This window comes from Octopus sinensis, linkage group LG7 (assembly GCF_006345805.1).
Source record: "Octopus sinensis linkage group LG7, ASM634580v1, whole genome shotgun sequence".
In the NCBI taxonomy this organism is placed as follows: domain Eukaryota; kingdom Metazoa; phylum Mollusca; class Cephalopoda; order Octopoda; family Octopodidae; genus Octopus; species Octopus sinensis.
Genome location: NC_043003.1, coordinates 53430347 through 53451498, shown reverse-complemented (window position 1 = coordinate 53451498; position 21152 = coordinate 53430347). Strand labels below are relative to the sequence as shown.

At 35.3% G+C, this 21152-nt stretch overlaps 1 protein-coding gene across 1 annotated transcript in view; it reads left to right on the top strand.

Annotated features, from left to right (window-relative positions):
- Positions 1–4913: 4913 nt before the first annotated feature.
- The window catches only part of LOC118764135, a 51231-nt gene continuing 34992 nt past the window's right edge, over positions 4914–21152 (top strand). Inside the window, exon 1 of the mRNA XM_036504404.1 lies at positions 4914–5253. Coding sequence (XP_036360297.1) covers positions 4914–5253 — 340 coding nt within the window. The remainder of the gene's footprint in view (positions 5254–21152) is intronic.

Here is a 21152-nt window from a genome sequence, read left to right as displayed (position 1 = left end):
AATTGTCTCCTGTTTTTACCATAATGATTTAAATTATATTAGTCATTGAGCTAATGTCTTCTTTACTGCATAAGTTTTTTTTATAACTAGATATCTAATTTTGTTTTTGTATTTGGTTTGCAACATTCTTTATGTGAATTCATGTGTTGAAGCATATTTTATTGTGTCTGGGGAGAGTAATTTTCTTTTAGTGCCTTATTATTTAACACACTCACCAGTAAAGTTTCTACTCATTTACTTATTTATTTTTCCTAACATTTTCGTTGCGTCTTGCAGCCTGTTCAATAGTCGTTGAGAGTCAACGACTATTGAAAAGATTGCAAGACGCAACGAAAATTTTTAGAAAAAAACAAATAAATAAGTAAATGAGTGGAAATCGAACCGGTGAGTATGTCAAATAATAAGGCACTAAAAGAAAATAACTCTCCTCAGACACAATAAGATATCTAGTGTTCTCTATGTAAAATATTTCAAAAGTAACTAAATATGCTTAGTTTGCCTATAGTATTTCCTTGAATTATTTTCTGATCAAAATGTCTTCTTTTGCTTGCAAAATCTGGTGGTTTGACTGTTTTTAATCTTCCCTATAGCTCTAAGATGTTCGCTATTAAATACATAACTACCCTTTGCAAATGTACAAAATAGCTTGAATCTTCGTTATGTCGTTATGTTCCCGAATAGAGTAGAACTGACTCCATACGTGGAGCATTTTGCCGATAATAATCTATTTTATAAACTCATGTGTATGAAACTGTTATTATTCTCTATGGTGATTTCATTACATGTGTTGCAGTATTGCATTTGTATACTACTAAATAATTTTGGTTTTAGTTAAGGAGCAGGTAAGCTTGATCTGGGATTTATCCGAAAAAGGAAAATTATACAAGGTTAAATAAGTTTTCTGATGTTTGGCACCTTACTGGAAATGTTAGAATTTATTTATTGAGTTACAATAATGGGATCTTTTCGGTTTGAACGGCAGTTTTTAAAAATGATTTCCACGTAACTAAACACTTTTAAACTTCGTATACTGGTAGAATGTGTTTATAAAACATCTTTTTCTCTTGGCTTTATTGAGAAAATTCTATAGTTTGTAAGATATTTGTTATTGTTTTTCTTCAATTTCTGCAATTTCAACCAATCAATGACGTCTATTGAGGTGAAAACATTCTGTGCCGTATGAATATGTCCCTCGTTTAAGAAACAGATTGGGTTTATTTATATTTCTGAAGAAAAAAAGATACCCTTCCCCCCACCCTAACCCTAACCCTAATCCTAACCCTAACTAACCCTAACCCTAAAACATATTGAAATGCAATAGATCGATACTAGGGTCATAATTATGGGTGACAATTTCATATGACACCGCTAGAAAAAACTGCCGTTCAAACCGAAAAGATCCCAATAATGTAGCTCAAAGATATTGCTATTCTGTCTTGGTCATATATGCATAAATATAAAATATATTGTACTAATGTATTATTACGATGATTATAATGTCGTAAAAATGATTATGCAACGATAATCATTATTATAATGATGATTAAGCAACAATGTGTATATATTTAACAAAAACTTTCTCTTCTATTAACACTCTCCACCTAAACAAGTTAACTACAAGTATTTCGAGTTTCAATAATTTTCAAGAACAAAACACAAATACACCAACGCTCTCTCAAACCGAGACATTGCGATTCTCGGCAAACGGCTTCAACATTTGTTGGCATATATATTTATTGTCATTAAAATGAGAATATTTAACTGGTATTTAATCAAATAGAATATTTAACCAAACAAAATACGTTAATCCATTGCTTGTCCTGAGTATAACATGTGATACATAGGACTTCTCCTTGGCGTACATGCATCATGTGTGTTATACATTCGAAATTTTCATAACTACTAAAGAAACTTGGGAATTATGAAAGGGAAACTTTATATTACTCAGAATGCATGAAATGATAAACTGGAAGTCTGAAAATAAACATGGACGTTTAAGATAAACTTATGAAAATGCTTTGGAGAGGCAAAGCCAGAGAAAATCGTATTCCAAATTAAATGGTAATTCCCAATATAATAAGGTTCGTTGTTTTTTGTATAATTTTACACCTTTTCTGTACGTGGTAAGTAGCTTGCTTACCAACCACATGGTTCAGTTCCCCTGCATGGCATCTTGGGCAAGTGTCTTCTACTATAGCCTCGGGCCGACCAAAGCCTTGTGAGTGGATTTGGTAGACGAAAACTGAAAGAAGCCCGTCGTTTATATATATGTGTGTGTGTGTGTGTGTGTGTGTTTGTCCCCCCACCATCGCTTGACAACCGATGCTGGTGTGTTTACGTCCCCGTAACTTAACGGTTCAGCAAAAGAAGCCGATAGAATAAGTACTGGGCTTACAAAGAATAAGTCCTGGGGTCGGTTTGCTCGACTAAAGGCGGTGCTCCAGCATGGCCGCAGTCAAATGACTGAAACAAGTAAAATAGTAAAGAGAAAGAGTATGTGCCCGAAATCTATATAAAAGAATAAATAATAGAATAGGAATATTATGGATGTTTTTTGCAAACGCTCTTTTTACACCGAACTTTCATCATCAGATTTATCAACCATTCAGCAGTCGCCGAACCTGCTAAAAGCAGCCACCAAAATCTTCACAAATGCCATTCTTAAATAAAGGCTATATTGAGCAATACAGTCGGAGATTGTTGCAGCAATCTTTTATCACAGACGTTCTTCTACGACTGAGCTTGGACTCCACGTTAACACTGAAGTTCGCATCGAACGATCGACGGCACGCCTGTGCGCCGGTACGTGATCTGCTAGACATAACAACGAAGTTTCCTTCAAATCAGACTTTACTGTAATAATGAAAGAAAGGATGCATTGGAAAATATATTCTCATTTATATTGAGAACTAACATCAGTTTATTATTAGTATCGCCATGCCTAAGCGAAATAACAAAATATTCCCATTTATACAATCAGATGTGAAATGAAGATAAATTTCTCCACGGCTCCATTACATAATTTTTCAGATCCGAACGAATACATGATAACCGCAAGCATCGCAAGCCGTTCCTTGCATGGAGAAGATGAAGAAAAACTTGTAAAATGGTTGTGAAGCCCAATCTTCGGTTTGCATCTCTAGACACACGCATGCGCATACACACAAACACACAATATACACATGTATGTATGTATTGTGTGTATGTATGTATGTATATTTATGTGTGTATGCATGTGTGTATGTGTATGTATGATATACATATGTCTGCATATGTACATGTGTGGATATATTTTTGTATGTATAATATATATATATATATATATATATATATATATATGGAGGCGCAATGGCCTGGCAGCGAACTCGCGGTCGTAGGATCGCGGTTTCGATTCCCAGATCGGGCGTTGAGTGTGTTTATTGAGCGAAAACACCTTAAAAAGCTCTACGAGGCTCCGGCAGGGGGGGGGGGTGATCCCTGCTGTACTCATTCACCACTCTTTCTCTCACTCTTTCTTCTGTTGGCCTGCTCGCTTAGCCAGCGGGGTGGCGTCATTCGAAGGCTAAAACAATGCAAACCCATTGTGACCATATATATACATACAAATATATATATTTGTATGTATAATATATATATATATATATACATATATATATATATAACTCCAAGAAAGTTAGAGGTTGTGAATGTGTGTGTGTATGGTAATGTATGGTAGAAAAAGCGTCTGTCGAGCAGTTTTCTATTAGTTCTTGTAATTTTTTATGTTATATAGGGAAAAATCTGATTTTGCAACAGTTTTTGCAACATTTAAAGTAACACCGAAAATATTGAGAAAAAAATCCTTTGATATCATTACATATGATTTAGTACATTTTTCTTTTCTTTTCTCACCTTTTTCTTTTCTTTTTTTTCTTCTTTCTTTTTTTTTTACATATTTCACAAAATTTGAAAGGCGAAATTTGAATCGACTTCATCAATTTAATGTGTTTGCTGTTCAATTATCATTTCATCCTGTATAATTTTTATTATCAAACTTTTGTGTTCAATTTATTTGTTGCAACTGAAATTATATTTATTAGACAATCTCAAAAAAAAAAAAAAAATAAATAAATAAAAGTGGTGGGGTGGAATATATCGGCATATGACAGAAATTAATTATATCACAATGTACAAATTCTGTTTTTCGAAATTTATCAGTTTATACATTTTACTAATTTAAAATGCTGTAAGTATAGTATTTTTTTTTCCCCTCCAATTTACTAAATAGATTGCCGAAAATTACAAATTGACAAAGCTACTAATACAACTAGCATACCCACTCACAATGTGACTTTGTGTTCTGTACCGTGCTCTGGTAGGACGGGGCAGGTGACTACAGTGACATTTCATTGACACTGTGCGACAGGTGAGCTAACTTAAATCAGTAGAGGCGTCCAGCCTGTCTTAGCAGGCAGCATAGCGAAGTCCTTTTAAAAGCAGCCGACTTTTCTAATTTGAACTGAAGCTTATTAGTTATATATATATATGTACATACAAACGGGCAAACTTGGCTAATTCTCTAAAACTGTGATACCATGTATGATAGATATGATAAGTTGAAAACAAGAGACAATAATACAGCCGTTGGAAGATCGTGTTGTTATGATTTATTTTTAACTACAGATGAGATTTGTTGCAAGTTTAAAACTAGTTATCACTCGAATACTGATCTCCACAAAACCTTTAACAGCTGTTATTTCTATAAAACAAAATGTGTATACCGTAAGGAAATATCTACTAAACAATTTTTATATTCCGACTTCGAACTTAAGACCTCAATTTTAAACATGTACGTTACATGTTGCAATGGACTAAATGAAAATCGTTTTCAAAGTTCGTTTTCTGCCAATGTTTGTTGCCAAAGAAAAGCGATAATGAGAAAAAGATGGAAACGATGTACGACAAACTTGCCAGACATTATTTATAACAATATTAAACATTCCATAGGAATTGGACTCCTACTTAGTTTTCTTGCTCTTTTATTACCGTCGGGTGTCAGCACATTGCAACCAGATGTTCTGCATAGATCTTCTTCACATTCAACTCCATCGGTAGAAATCGATCAGATTAAAACCAAGGAATTTAATACAGACGATACCAAAGATAAGGATATCAGCAGACTTGTGGATAGAAGTGAAGATATGATTCGAGCTCAGGATGAAGAAGAATCAAGAATTTGGCCATCGAAAAGTGCTGCCAAACGAAAAATACAAAGTTAGTAAGCTTTTAACTTCATTCTATTTTTTTAAAAAAGTATTTAATGAGTATTCAGTCGAGTTACTGATTGTTTTTTTTTTTGTTATGACAGATTCCTTTCATTTTTCGTACATCTATCTATCTATCTATCTATCTATCTATCTATCTATTATCTATCTATCTGTCTGTCTGTCTGTCTGTCTGTCTGTCTATCGTCTATCTATCTATCTATCTATCTATCTATCTATCTATCAGCTATCTATCTACTATCTATCTATCTATCTGTCCTGTCTGTCTGTTCCTGTCTGTCTGGATCTATCTAGCTATCTATCTATCTATCTATCTATCTATCTATCTATCTGCTGCCTGCCTGCCTGCCTGCCTGTCTGTCTATCTATCGTATCATCTATCTATCTCTCTATCTATCTATCTATCTATCTGTCTGTCTGTCTGTCTGTCTGTCTGTCTGTCTGTCTATCTGCTGCCTGCCTGCCTGCCTGCCTGCCTGCTTGCCTGCCTGCCTGCCTGTCTGTCTGTCTGTCTGTCTGTCTGTCTATCTATCTATCTATCTATCTATCTATCTATCTATCTATCTGCCTGTCTGTCTGTTTGTTCGTCCGTCCGTCCGTCTGTCTGTCTGTATTTTTTTTTATATATGCATTCATTCATTCATTTATTTATCCATGCATTCATTCATTGAATGTATGTGTGTGTGTGTGTCTATGTATGTTATGTGTTTGTGTGGTATATACATATGCATGTAAACGTTCAGTGCTATGTGTGTTATACACAAATGAGTATATAAGGGCTTAAACAGATACTGAAAATTATAAAATATATGTGTTGCTGTTTAGACCAGGTACCCCGACTGAACAGACCTATGGTCAAAAGCAATCCTGTTGTGACCACCTCATCTTTTTCCATGCATTGTATATCCTGGGCGACATTAGCTAATATGTTCTTTTAAAATTAGTAAGCTATGATTTAAAGTAGATTTCACTATTTCTTCTAGCAAGCCGAGCATCCTAGAGGGTATCTCTGACTACGTATTATATAATGCATGTATGTATGTATGTATGTATGTATCAGGAGCATATACTCCGGTGTGCTGGGTGTGCAGCGCACACCACCAAAATTGGCAAATTCATTGTAAATATTCTTTTCGCCTCTGGGCATAAGGCCCGAAATTTTTGGGGAGGGAGCCAATCGATTAGATCGACCCCAGTACGCAACTGGTACTCAATTTATCGGCCTCGAGAGGATGAAAGGCAAAGTCCTCCTCGGCGGAATTTGAACTCAGAACGTAAAGATAGATTCATTGTGAATAATTAACCTTGCTCGTTAATTTAATAACAAATCTTAATGGAAAACTTTTGTTATAACCCTGCTTGATATTTGGTAGCATTGGGTGTGGCAGCACGCCCAATGCAACAACCACTATACACCACTTGTATGTATGTATGTATGTATGTATGTATGTATGTATGTATGTATGTATGTATGTATGTATGTATGTTTGTATGTATATTTACATGCATGTGTGTGTTTTATTGAGAACGCAAAATCTGGTATACAGTAGTTTTACGCTTTCTGTTTTCAATAGTAATAAAATCACAAGCAAATATTTCCCATTGAGAATAATACCTCTGCAGATTCAATGTCACCTGACCATAAACGTCACGATCTCCTGTTTTCGATGTCAACATTATACAAATAGCTATACAAGAGATCACTGCTGGACCGTTGTACCTTTATTTGATACAAACGTTCCTCACACATGCACAAAACCCACCATTCGCGATTCATATATATATATATATATATTATATTATATATATGTATATATGTATATATATATATATATATATATATATATATATATGTTATCTAGATATTATATATGTATATATATAATATATGTATATATATATATAATGTAGTATATAATATATATATATATATGTAGATATATATATATATATATATATATGTATATATATATATGATATATATATATATATATGTACTATATATATATGTCTATATATATATATATATATAATATATATATGTATATATATATATGTAATTTATATATATATATATATATCATATTATATATATATATATATATATATGTATATATATATTATTAATTATATATGTTATATATATATATATATATATATATCTATATAGTATATATATATGTGTATATATATAATGTATATATATATATATGTATATATATATATGTATATATATATATATGTATATATATATGTATGTATATATATATGTATGTATATATATATGTATGTATATATATATGTGTGATATATATATGTATATATATATATGTATATTATATATGTATATATATATATGTAATATATATATATGTATATATATATATGTGATATATATAATGTATATATAATATGTGTATATATATCTATGTATATATATATATTATGTATATGTATTATATATATTATATATGTATATATATATATATATATATATAAGGTGCAATGGCCCAGTGGTTAGGGCAGCGGACTCGCGGTTGTAGGATCGCGGTTTCGATTCCCAGACCGGACATTGTGAGTGTTTATTGAGCGAAAACACCTAAAAGGTCCACGAGGCTTCGGCAGGGGGTGGTGGCGATCCCTGCTGTACCCTTTCGCCACGACTTTCTCTCACTCTGTCTTCTGTTGGCCTGCTCGCTTAGCCAGCAGGGTGGCGTCATTCGAAGGCTAAAACAATGCAAAGCGCATTGTGACCAGCGATGTGTAGCAACATCTGATAGCCTGGTCGGTCACGGTGATATATATATATATATATATATTCAGCTTCTGGTATATATAACGTTTCCCCACAAAATAAATAAAAATACAATAAATAAATAAATAAAATAAACTTTCATATACATCGCATTTGATATAGCTTTTTTTTTTTACTATCTCAAAGCTTTTGTATATATGCCTATTTGTAGGTAAGTGTTTTTTTTTAACCCAAATTTCTTAATCACAGACATGGCTGTGTGTTGTGGAACTCGCTCAACAGTCGCGTGGTTTCGGGTACAATCCCACTGCGCGTTACTGGGGCAAGTGTTTTCTATTATAACACCGGGTCGACCAATGCCTTGCGAATGAATTTCGTAGATAGAAACTGCGTGGAAGCGTGTCTTTCTGTGTGTGTGTGTTTATCCCACAATCAGTGTTAGTTTGTTTATGTTGCTGTAATTTAGCGGTTTAGCAAAAGATACCGATAGAATAAGTACCAGATTTACAAATAATAAGTACTGCATCGCTTTGTTCTTATAAACTGGTGCCCCAGCATGGCCGCAGTCCTATGACTGAAGCAAGATACAAATAAAAGAAAATGAAGGAAGATGATTTTTAACGTAGAAACAAGACTCGAAGTATACATGCAATTTGCACTTATGTATGTATGTATGTATGTATGTATGTATGTATGTATGTATGTATGTATGTATGTATGTATGTATGTATGTATGTATGTATGTATGTATGTATGTAGTTAACACAGACAAATTCACATTTGGAACTTGAGAAAGTCTTGCATATTTTTACTGTTCAACTCACACATCTCCGTAACTTAGCAGTTCGGCAAAAGAACCGATGGGTACTGGTGTAATATATGATACAAATCAGCCGGTCAATTTCTCCTTCTGAAAATCCCAGTTTATTCAGATTTTCCTTAGCATTTGTTAACAAAACCGAGTGCTCCAATTATTATTGGTATGAATATGAATTCATAGTCTGGATATAGAAACTGGAGGTTTCGAAGCAGTTGTCCATAGATATCCTCTTTTTCTTTCATTTTCATAGGGATATTTGTATCTGCGGGGTAGCTAACCTTTATGATGGAACATACCTTTGCCTCTCTGTCCCAAACAACAATATCCGGCATGTTATGCTTACATTTGACTGAAGTTTTGATGGGAATATTCCAACAGTATTCCTTGAGTTGGTGTTTATGAATGTAAGAGGGATTTTCTATGTTTATTTCAGGACATTCCTCTTTGCGGATGGCATTGTAAATTGTTTTAGCCACAACATTGTGCGGCATAGGTGGGTAGTACCGCGACGACATTTTAGGACAACTGCTAATCACATGCGTGATGTCTTCCACAGAAACATGACATTGCCTACACATGCGGTTGCACCTTGGGATTACAAGAGCATCACTGTCTCTCTTGTTCACCAGGTACTTTGTGGAAATCTCCTGTTCCTGGATTGCAAACGCATAGCCTTCAAAGTGTGATGTGATGTAGTGGTCTTGTGTCCAAGAGAAGCTGCTCCTTTTGTCAGTTCTACTGTCTTCTTCAAGCTTCCGGGCAACATACCCATGCATGGTCTTTTTGTTTTTGTATGCTGAGTGCTTTCCATCCAGGTCTTCTCTGAGGTAAGAGAGCCCAGCTGTTTTGTGGTTGTATAGGAGATCATCAGGAAGAGACTGTGTCTTGAGGAGTTCACTGTCAACTCGTACAATGTTGCTCACTTCACTTTTCAGGACTGCATTAATATATTTATTTTTGCTGCTGTTGTTTAGCAGGTGCTGCCTAAGTGATATCATACGGTGTTCGAATGTCGTCTGCACTGATCTCAAGCCTCTACCACCTTCATTTCTTCTTAGGTAGAGCCTGTCAACATCACTGTTTCTGTGGAAGTTCCCAGTTGTTGTCAGTATTTGCGGGTTTTGATATCTATCGAGTGGATTTCCTCTACAGACCAGTCAAGTATCCGAAATGTTGGGATCAGCACTGGTACTGCAAATGCATTGTGGGATATTGTTTTGTTGTAAAAGGAAAGTTCCAACTGCCATATTTTCCAAAGTCTGGTGTAATATTCTCGGGCCCCTCTATCTTTATTCACAGTGCCTTCACATGATACATTTCCGTTATGCCTAGGTACTTGTTACATCTTTGTGTAGAATGGGAGAGATAGAGAGATCGTTGATGCACAGGTTTTGGGTTTGGGGACTGACTTTCCTCGTTCTATATATATATTATATATATATATATATATATATATATATATTATATATATATATTGTATATATATATATATATATATATATATGTTAGATAGATATATATATATATATATGTATATATATATATATATATATATATATGTATATATATATATATATATATATATGTATATTTATATATATATATATATATATATATGTATATATAGATATATATAGATATGTATATATATATATATATATATCTATATACATACATACCTATGTGTGGTGTGGTTTGTTTTCTTGGCAACTATCTATCTATCTATCTATCTATCTATCTATCTATCTATATCTATCATCAATACCAAGATAACCCCCATCAGCACCAAATGCTACAGAAGCATCTTCAGCAATGTCATTACAATAACAAATCTGTAGCTACACAAGTTGTATGTCAATATAACGGAGCGTGTGTATATGCGAGTGTGTGTGTGTGTGTGTGTGTGTATGTATATTGTTGGAGTGTGGAGTTTTTAGGACTTATGTCAGCGGTACAATGGGCGAAGTGCCCATGAATCGGTTATCCTTCGACTAGCTGTAATCATAAGTTCTTTCCCCAGCCTCACTCCTTTACCCTTTCATCTTATCACTTTCATTCTTACCTCGATGGGAATGAAAAAATTTTCTTTTGTTCTTACAAAACAGTTCTTTCTTGATGCTATTTTCTAACTGCACATTTGTAGATAATTATTGATCGCCGTTACTGTTTGGGTCTATGGTTCCTGGTTCTCAATTTTAGGGTGTTAATGCCAAGATGTCCTGGTTCAGATTGTTGTCTACAACATACGCTTTAACTAATATGGTCAAATTCCTATCGTCAGGGTTTCCAAAATACAATTCATATTAAACTAACACGTTGGAAAATTAAATAAAATATATAAAACAAGAGCACTCAAAGAGCACAAACTCCCGCCAAGGCAACACTAACGTTCTCCCAGAGATGATTTTTAAAATGAGAATATCTGAAAAAAACTCGATTGCTCTCACAAACGAGAATACTAAAAATGAAGCCGACCGCTCTCAAAAATTAAGTAAAAATAATCGGAAAAATAATCCAGAATCCTTGTCCAGTACCGGATCGATCCCCAAATCTAATAAGTTCGTGCCAGTCACGAGGCCAAACATCCTTGAAAGTTTCATCCGAATCCATCCAGCGGTTCTTGGGGTATCTTGTCCACGGACAAACAAACACCACTGAAAAGCAATACCTCCGCCTTAGCGAAGGTGGAGGCAATAAAACTTGAAAAATACGGGTCTGTAAATGAAATGACTTATTTGTATTGCAGGAAAGGATTGCCAAAGTAAAATAACTGGAGCGGTCACAATAACTGGAGCGAAATAACTGGAGCGAAAGAGTATATGCAGCAATCCCTCGACTATCGCAGATGTTAAGTTCCAAAACCTCACATAGAAATAATTGGATTTCTGAAAACAATATAAACATCTAACGGCCGCAGAAAACCGGATATACTGAGGAATCTGCAATATAAATTTACATATATTAGCCAGAAAAATCCGCGATGAACTGAGTGCGCGATAGGTGAACCGCGATATGGCGAGGGATTACTGTACAGGCGCACGCATACGCACACATGCCTACTTATTCTCATATATGTGAGTCTATATAGATATGTAAGTACGTATGTATGCATGTTTCTATTGGGGGCGTTTTCCACAAACAAGTTCACCTCATAGTATCTGTTTAGGGGTCGTCGTATCATTCATCTGAACAAAGTGTTCAGTCCAATATAAATGGTGCTTGTGCACCATCAACTCAATGCTCAAGATGTAGGTTCCTCTTCAAGGCCTCTGTGTTTGGAGTCCAGAAGGATAAGACAACATTCATAATGTCTCAGACATCTCTGATGGAAGCGTTCAAGGACCCTTACATGATGCTTATAAAGGGTTCATATGTTACAAGTGTAAAGGAGCGACGTCAGCGCACACGCACTGTTCACAGCCGCTTTTGTTCGCCTTGTGATGCCATGTTGGGACCAGAGACGAGACTCAAGGAGCCTGAAGGTATCAGTTACTTTCTGAAGCATTAAAGATATTTTATCACCTAAGGAGCAAGAACCGCTAGGTAGACAAACTTGTCTATCACTTTCAGTACTGTTCCTTTAACTAAGATATCTATCTATCTATCTATCTATCTATCTATCTATCTATCTATCTATCTAGCCCCCCTTTTTTTATCCCCCCCTTTTTTTGTCCTCTTTCTTTCCATTTACGATCCCTTTGATCGAAAACCAAACCCCCAAAAGAAAAGCTCTACCTTGTAATTTTGTCCTGTCTGTGTGCAGCCCTGTGTGGCTAATAAAGAAACATATCTATCTATCTATCTATCTATCTATCTATCTATCTATCTATCTATCTATCTATCTATCTATCTATCTATCTATCTATCTATCAGACTGTCTGTCTATCTGCCTGTCTGTCTGTCTGTCTGTATAGGGTCAGGAGTGGCTGTGTGCTAAGTAGCTTCCTTACTCACCACATAGTTCCGGGTTCAGTCCCACTGCGTGACATCTTGGGCAAATATCTACCTATAGTAGAAGACGGGCCGACCAAAGCCTTGTTAGTGGATTTGGTAGACGGAAACTGAAAGAAGCCGTCGTATATATATATATTATATATAATAGATATATATACACAATACATACATACCATATATATATTATATATATTATATATATATATATATAATATATATAAATATATATATATATATATATATACATATATATATATATATATATTATAATTAAATATATATAATATATATATATATATACATATATATATTATTCATATTTATATATACATATAATATATATATATTATATATACATATATATATATTATATATATAATATATATATATATATATATATACATATATAATATATATATATTACATATATATATATATATATATACATATATATATTATATATTATATATATATATATATATATATATATACATATATATATATAATAATATATACATATAATATATATATATATATATAATAATATATATCTTATATATATATATAATATATATATATAATATGTTTATATATATGTATGATGTGTGTGTGTGTGCGGTTTTCTCCCCCACTATCGCTTGACAACCGATGCTGGTGTGTTTACGTCCCCGTAACTTAGCGTTTCGGTAAAAAGAGACTGATAGAATAAGTACTAGGCTTAAAAAGAAAAAAGTCTTGGGATCGATTTGCTCGACTAAAGGTAATGCTCCAGCATAGCCGCAGTCAAATGACTCAAACAAATAAAAGAATAAATATATTTGAAAGTCTGAGATTTATTTAACACAGTTTTTGAAGGTGATTTAAAAAAAAATGTTATCAAATTTTTTACGAGGCTGTCACTAACCTTTCTTTTGGAAGGAGTTTTTTCTAGTGTTTAAGCGCAGGAGTAGCTGTGTGGTAAGTAGCTTGCTTACCAACCACATGGTTCCGGGTTCAGTCCCACTGTGTGGCACTTTCGTCAGCTCATTGATTTTATTGTGTGTGTATGTGTGTGTTCGTGTGCTTGTTGGCACACAGATCCGCATATGGTTGCACATACGCATATATATACAAATAAATACAGTAAATATACAATACACGTACTAACTCCAGTTCCCGCTCACATAGACACATAAATGATTATATATGATTATAAATGATTTCACTCTGTATCTCTCTAGTCTGTGCATTGCTATATTTCAGTAGTGTATGCCCGAAATGATGCCTCATTACTCATTTTGATCCTCTGTTCACGTGCTGATTGCATCTCTGAGATTGCAGCATTTTCTGTATCCTAATTGTAAGGCGTTAACGGGTTGGTAACGAAACGATTGAAATTTTCCTATTTGAAGTCGTATACTGTTTTCTCCAGCCCAGCCCGCCTTTATATTGCATAGAGATTTTTGGAGGTTTTTGGTATGAATGGGCTCTTGCTTATTTATCTGTGATATTTTCATGTCATTAGCTTAGCTAATGAGAAAAGTTATTGATATAACTGAAGGAATATCTGCGAGAACCATTATAACAATAATAATTCAAGATGGAGCTACACACAGAAAGGACACAGTTGATTTCTACAGCTTGACTCCCGTCCTTTAAAATGTCATCTACCTACTTATCTAGCTTTCCAACTATGATGTGATCAAGTGGTTTGTAAACATTTCATGACCAAATTTGTGGAATGTTTTTGTAAAGTCAAGATATACCATATCCACATTTGTCTTTTTGAGTAGTTAATGCTTATACAGCATTACCATCAAGTCGTAATGTTGTATAAGCTGTGGGAAGCAGTTTCTTCTTGGACAGAAACCGTGTTGATTGTCAGCTAACAAGTAATTTTCATATAAGAATATGACCAATTTCCCTTTTGATAATTTGTTTAATTTGTTCCATGATTTTGCTGATACGTGAAGTCAGAATTGTATTTTTTAGCATCTACTCTACTGCTTCCTTTATTGATCGGACATGCTACGACTTATTCCGGCTTTTTGAGAACTTAACAAATGCAAGGAAACTTCCGCAAGTATCTGGAGTAGTTTTGCGAGAACAATTTTGTAGGTCTTCAAGAGAATTTCTGGAAACTCTTTTAGGGCCATTCATTGAGTTTGGGTTCACTTTATCTGTAACTGATATTACATCTCCCTTTACATCGATATAATCGATGATTGCCACTTTCATATGTAAGCAATATTGCAATATTGACGAACTTAACCGACGTATATATTTGTGTGTATCCCACTGGGGTGGTGAAAACACATTTGAATCGTTCAGTCAGTTTTTTTTTATTTTCCCCCAACAAGGGAATATCTCCTCGGAACAATGAATTTTTTGTAATGCACTGAAGCTGGATCTGATGCGAATATACACGTTTAGAGTTCGATTTATGTTATCCAAATCCTTTCTGCTCTTCCATCTTTATGGGAATATTTTATTTCTGAAATTATCCTTTTTTTAAATGAAAATATTCGCTCTCTTTGAGTTTTTCCTCAAAATGATTTGAGATCATTGATCTTTGCCTCCTCGGATTTTTTTCCCACGGGAATTATATTTTTCTGAGAGAAGCCATTTCTTGCATTATATATAACTTATAACTTGCGTTATAAATAAAAATCGCTTTAATTTCGTGTCATTGTCGTTGATAGTAAAACTTTCGAGTCTGTTTTGTTTGAATTTGTTTTTAATGTTTTCCAGTGAACATTGTGGGATTACAAGTCGAATAGAGTTTGAATACTCTTGTAAGGTGCCTAGCTACAGTTCCTTTTGAACTTTACATCCTTAATTCTGTTATGATCAGTGAAATCCATCGGCGTTACCTTTATATTTTGGATGAATTCCGTAATTTTTCTTGCCCATGCGTATTGTTGCCAATGATTCGGTAAAATATTATTTGTTCTATGAGTAGCATTTTAGCGAAGTCAAGTACAGACGACCCTGTTTGTCTTCATTAATGCAAAAACATTTCTGAAAGAATGTAGCTCTCGAGCCTTTGGAGCTGAGGGAGGTTGAAATACAATAATAATATGCTGATCGAATGTAGTTATTATGAGGATCCCTTCCTGATTCGAAATGTCTAGTAGACGATGTTTTACACGTAACTATATCGAGTTGCATTACATGTATTATAAGTGTATCAAACACTGAGTTTGAGTGTGACAATAGCACTAAGCGTGTAACATCTTCATGGATGTATATAGAGATTCAATAACTTCGCGCTTTCCTGTCAGTACGAAAGATAACACACTGGCATATGCTTTCTCGCATGTGTTATGTTTGTTGCTGGATGCGTTTCTATAAGTGCCATGCATATTGTGGTCGAACATTTTCTGTTTATAAATTGCAACGTACCTCTATGGAACTGATATGATTATGACAGATATCTGTGGTGATCATTATTTTTTCTTGTGGTCTTGTATGTTAGTGTGTACTCCTGCACTAACGTCTGTAGTGTTGGGCCATCTTCAGGTGAATGCGTGTGCATCTGTCATTTTTCTCTTTACAGATGATACTTGCTGCAACATTGGGTTACTCGAGGTGCTTTTCTGTTGATTGAGCCTTTCCTGAAACTCCGTGGAATTTGCGGGGATTAGCTTTTGCATTTAGCGTAGCTCTGACAGTGCTTGTATGAGCAAATCAGTAGATTTTCTGCATAATTTCCATCTTCCTTAAAATAGAATCTGTGGAGGCTTGCTGGCCACTTTTTCCCATCTTCTAAACAGTATTTACCCATTTCTTTAAGATATATATATAAGAGAAAAACAACTAGTTCTACATCTTTTCCAGTTGGCTACCGACATATGGTCTGTGTCCGTATATTGTGAGTAATCTACTGCTCCCTTTCTAGCCTTAGCGATACATGTAGACCAATAGTTTCTGGGTTATTTCTCTTCCTCGGTACAGGACAATCGCCGGTTAGAGATGGCAGCTACTCGACCTTTCTCATAGTATATACTTTTAAAGAGACACACAGTCGCTGGTCTCGTAAAGAGAAAAACAACTAGTTCTAAATCTCTGAGCGAGAAATATGTAGTAACAGTACCATACAGTAAAGTCTATTTGCCTACAAAATGTGGCAGTCGAACGCAGGACGATGTTACTAATTTCTGACCCAGAGACCATGTGTTGGTAGCCAGTTGGAAAATATGTTTTCCTGGGGCCAAAATGTAGTAACATCGTCTTACGTAATAACGTGACAAACTTCGTTTTTATCGGTTGAACTCGAAGTAGATAAAGCTATAAGTATTAACGTGTAGCCATTGATTAAAAAAAACCCTTTGGGTAAAAAAGATCCGACAGTGCTCGAACCTACATCTTCTGTAAACTTGACAGACGTCCTACCAATGGAGCAAAGCATTCCTTCGAATTTTTGTATTCATTCTTGGAAACTTTGGTCTTCTCAGCGAGGATTGTATGTTGTTTACGCCATTAGAATTTAGAAACTTTGTGGGAACATGAAATGATTCGTTTTTTAATAATAATAAAAAAAATAGGTGGAAGTGTCAAAGTCTACGAGAAATTAAAGAGGGTTTCATTAAATATTTTTGGCGCAGGGATAGCTGTGTAGTTAAGAGACTCGCTCCGCACTCATATGGTTTCTGGTTCATTCTCAGAGCACGGACCGTGAACAAGTGTCTTCTACTATAACCTCGGGCTAGCCAAAAACTTGCGAGTGGATTTGGCAGATGGAAATTGCGTGGAAGTACGTCAGCGTGCGAGTCTATATGTGTGTGTGTGTGTGTGTGTGTGTATGTATGTGTGTATGCATGTGCGCATGTCTTTGCATTTGCCTCCACTACCGCTTGACAACCAGTCTTGGGTTGTTTACGTTCCTGTACCTTAACAGTTCGGCAGCAGGAACCAATAGAATAAATACCAAACTTAAATAAATTAATACTAAACCCTTAAAGGCGGTGCCCCAACATGGTCGCAGTATAATGACCGAAACAAGCAAAAGGTAAAAGATAAATTATATCAACCGATATACTTTTTAAAATTTCATTGCTCTTATTTTCCCTCATTCTATGTATTTTTTGTAAGTCATCCCGATAATGCTGCAGAGAATACAAAAATTCACACGAGCAAATTTCTCCTTCTTGTTGGAGTGTCACAATTTTCCAGAAAAAAAAACAAACCAACTTAATAATTAACATGGGAACGGAACCCCTAATCATTATGCAATTTAATGATTCAAGATTCAGAAATTCAATGTTCATGCCCCTTTTCAGGAGGATCGTATGCCTTCTGAAATTGGAGAATATCTGTAGAGATACCGCAAATGATAATACCGGCATCCATTGTGTTCTCTGTATTTTTAAAGGTATCTAAAAAAAGATACGCAAATTAAAAAAGAAATCGATAATAATTAGTTTATGCCCAACACAGCGTAAATTAGAAAAAAATTAAAAATGAAAAGTTTTTACACTCTCACCATAGATGAAATAAGAACGTAAACACATTCATTCTATGCTGCTGATGTGCAGAAAAAAGAAAATAGTGAAGGAATCTCCTGACTGACCGTTTCATAGTTTGCTGACCGGTCTTCAGAGAAGACACTCCCGGCTTACATCCTTAATCTATGGTATAGATCAATTGTAAATTTGAAAACATTTATGGAGTTTATGAGATTTAAACAAAAATTTAAATCAAGTAATAAAACCATTAAACTATAATTATATTCGTATGAAGGGAATTAATCGATTATATCTACCCTAGACCATGACAGGTACTTTATTTTATCGACCCCGAAAGGATGAAAGGCAAAGTTGACCTCAGCAGTATTTGAACTTAGAACGTACCAACGGGCGAAATACTGCTAAGCATTTCATCCAGCGTGATAATAATAATATAATAATAATAATAATAATAATATTCCTTTTACTATAGGCACAAGGCCAGAAATTTTAGGGGAAAGGCTAATCGATTATATCGACTCTTGTGTTCAGCTGGCAACTTATTTCATCGACACCAGAACGGTGCCGCCTTAAGACATAGACGCACTGAGAAGTCGTCTAGGGGTTCAATACTGATCTATGTATGGTTTGTCTTGCTTACTATAAATAAATAAAGGGCCCAGCACACTGATTTTCCCAGGGGCCTACAATGTTGCAAAGAGGCCTTGTCTCAGATGGATGAAAGGCAAAATCGATCTCGGTGGAATTCGAATTCAAAACGTAAAGACGGGCGAAATGCTGCAAAGAATTGTATCCGGAATACTTTCCAATCCTTGGTTTTGTATTCGTTATAAAATGGGTTCAGTATATGATTGAATCGAGTCAAAAGATTCCAACGTGGCCATTACATCATTTTTCACACAACGAGTACAAATGAGTACATGTATTTTGAGCCCAGGTAACTCGACATTTACGTCCCACCATCCACAACATATCTCTCTTTTCTTCCACACTCTCTTATATACGTCCACAATTCCAACATTTTATAATTTGTTCTTTTTCCTCCCTATCCTTCCATACCTTAGCTTCCTTCGTTTATTTGTTACTTCGCCTCTTTCCCTTTCATTTCTTTTCCTTTTCTTCCACTTCCTTTCCTTCCTCTCCTCCACTTCCTCTCTCCTCTAGTACAAGTTCGCTTTGTTACTCTCGTAACCTTCAATTTTTTTCCTTTGACCATCATAAAGGGCTGTCCTGATTATATAGAGGTTTTACTAATTGGAATCTTATTCCACCTTAAAATAAAGTGGGATACTTAATGTAAACTTTATGCGTTGTAGCACTTGAGTAGATCATTAAAATAAGAATTCTGTACTTTAGTAATCCGAAATTCAACTGAACTCTGCTTCTAGCAGAGAACTGTAGGCATTTCTCTTGACTAACAGATAGGACCTTATTTAGTGACATACTTTAATTTCAAAATCATCATAGAATCTATGCTCTTGAATTCAACAAAGAAATCTATCATAGACCATTGCCTTCGTAGACATGTATACGATGACGAGATTGGCATGCTGAGAAAACAACAGTCCATTCATCACACATACATTTACCATTTATGATATCAGATCTACTTTACAAATCGTGAAGGCGCTTGGTTTAGTGGTAAGAGGTAATCGGTTCACGATCGCAACGTTGATTCGCAGCGGTGAGTTGAGTCTTCGAGTAAGACACTTTATTTCTCGTTGCTCCAATTCACTCAGCTGGCAAAAATGAGTGGTACCTATAATTCAAAAGAGCCAGCTTTGTCACATTCTGTGTCACGCTGAATTTCCCCGAGAACAACGTTAAGGAGTACGCGTGTCAGTGGAGTGCTCAGCTACTCGCACGTTAATTTCACGAGCAGGCTACTGGAACCCTCGTCGTCGTAACCGACGGAGTGCTAGTTAGTTTCAGAGCAGGCCTGTGCTACTGCGCACATAGATTAGAAATGAGCTTGTAATGCACACTTATGCATGCACATCTTATTTATTATTTTGTTGTATTTTGTGTTTTGTACTTCTGACTGACGGAAACCGTGTTCTATTCAAACTATAAACAGTATGCGACACACGGAAAAGCTTGTAGTAAGATTAGCATAACGAATGGTTCTACAAACATTAATATATCTGCATGAATTCTATCTTCAGTCAACATAATTTCGTATCATCTTGGATCTGGTGTATGTTGTGTCGATTCTAATTTCATAAACTGCAAATGAATCCATGGACTACGAAAGTATATAGCCTTGTAGTAACACTTCCTGGGTCTGACCTTGTGGCGAGGGGACTTGTTTGTTCTGTAGATCGGAGAGAGCGTTACCATCTGGAGCTTTGCACCGGGTAGGGTCATCCTAGTCGGGCCCGTTTCCCAGAGAAGTTCCAGACTAACGGTAATTTTCGGCTCGTCGCCATGATGGCAACCCCATCATCCGACTATTCTGCGGAGGGCCACAACCAGTCTAGAAGAACCCCCAACTTGTAGCGACACTGACCAGAAGAAACTGGATTGCCCAACATCGGAATGCAGAGGGGCTGGCACGGGACCGCCAGCGATGGAGGGCACTGGTGGACCCAGTCCGTTCTCCGCACGGTGATGCCTCTAGGACCATTAACTTGGTATGATTCCAACCCCATGAAGCAAGAGCATGAGTGAGTGAGTGAACACCAGTGCTGCATACAGCCTTCCTCTTTGTCAACTTCCCTCTCTGTATTTACTTTGAAGTCAACTTTCAAATTCACATTTTATGTCAATTTTCGGTTTTCCTATTGAGGATTGGGTTACCTCGTTTCGAAATTTAATTGTCTGAGAGTAATTTCTCTTGAAGGGATGGGGAAAAAAGCGAGGTCAAAACGAAGCTTTTGCTGCTATTCGTTACCATATTTGTGAGATTTATT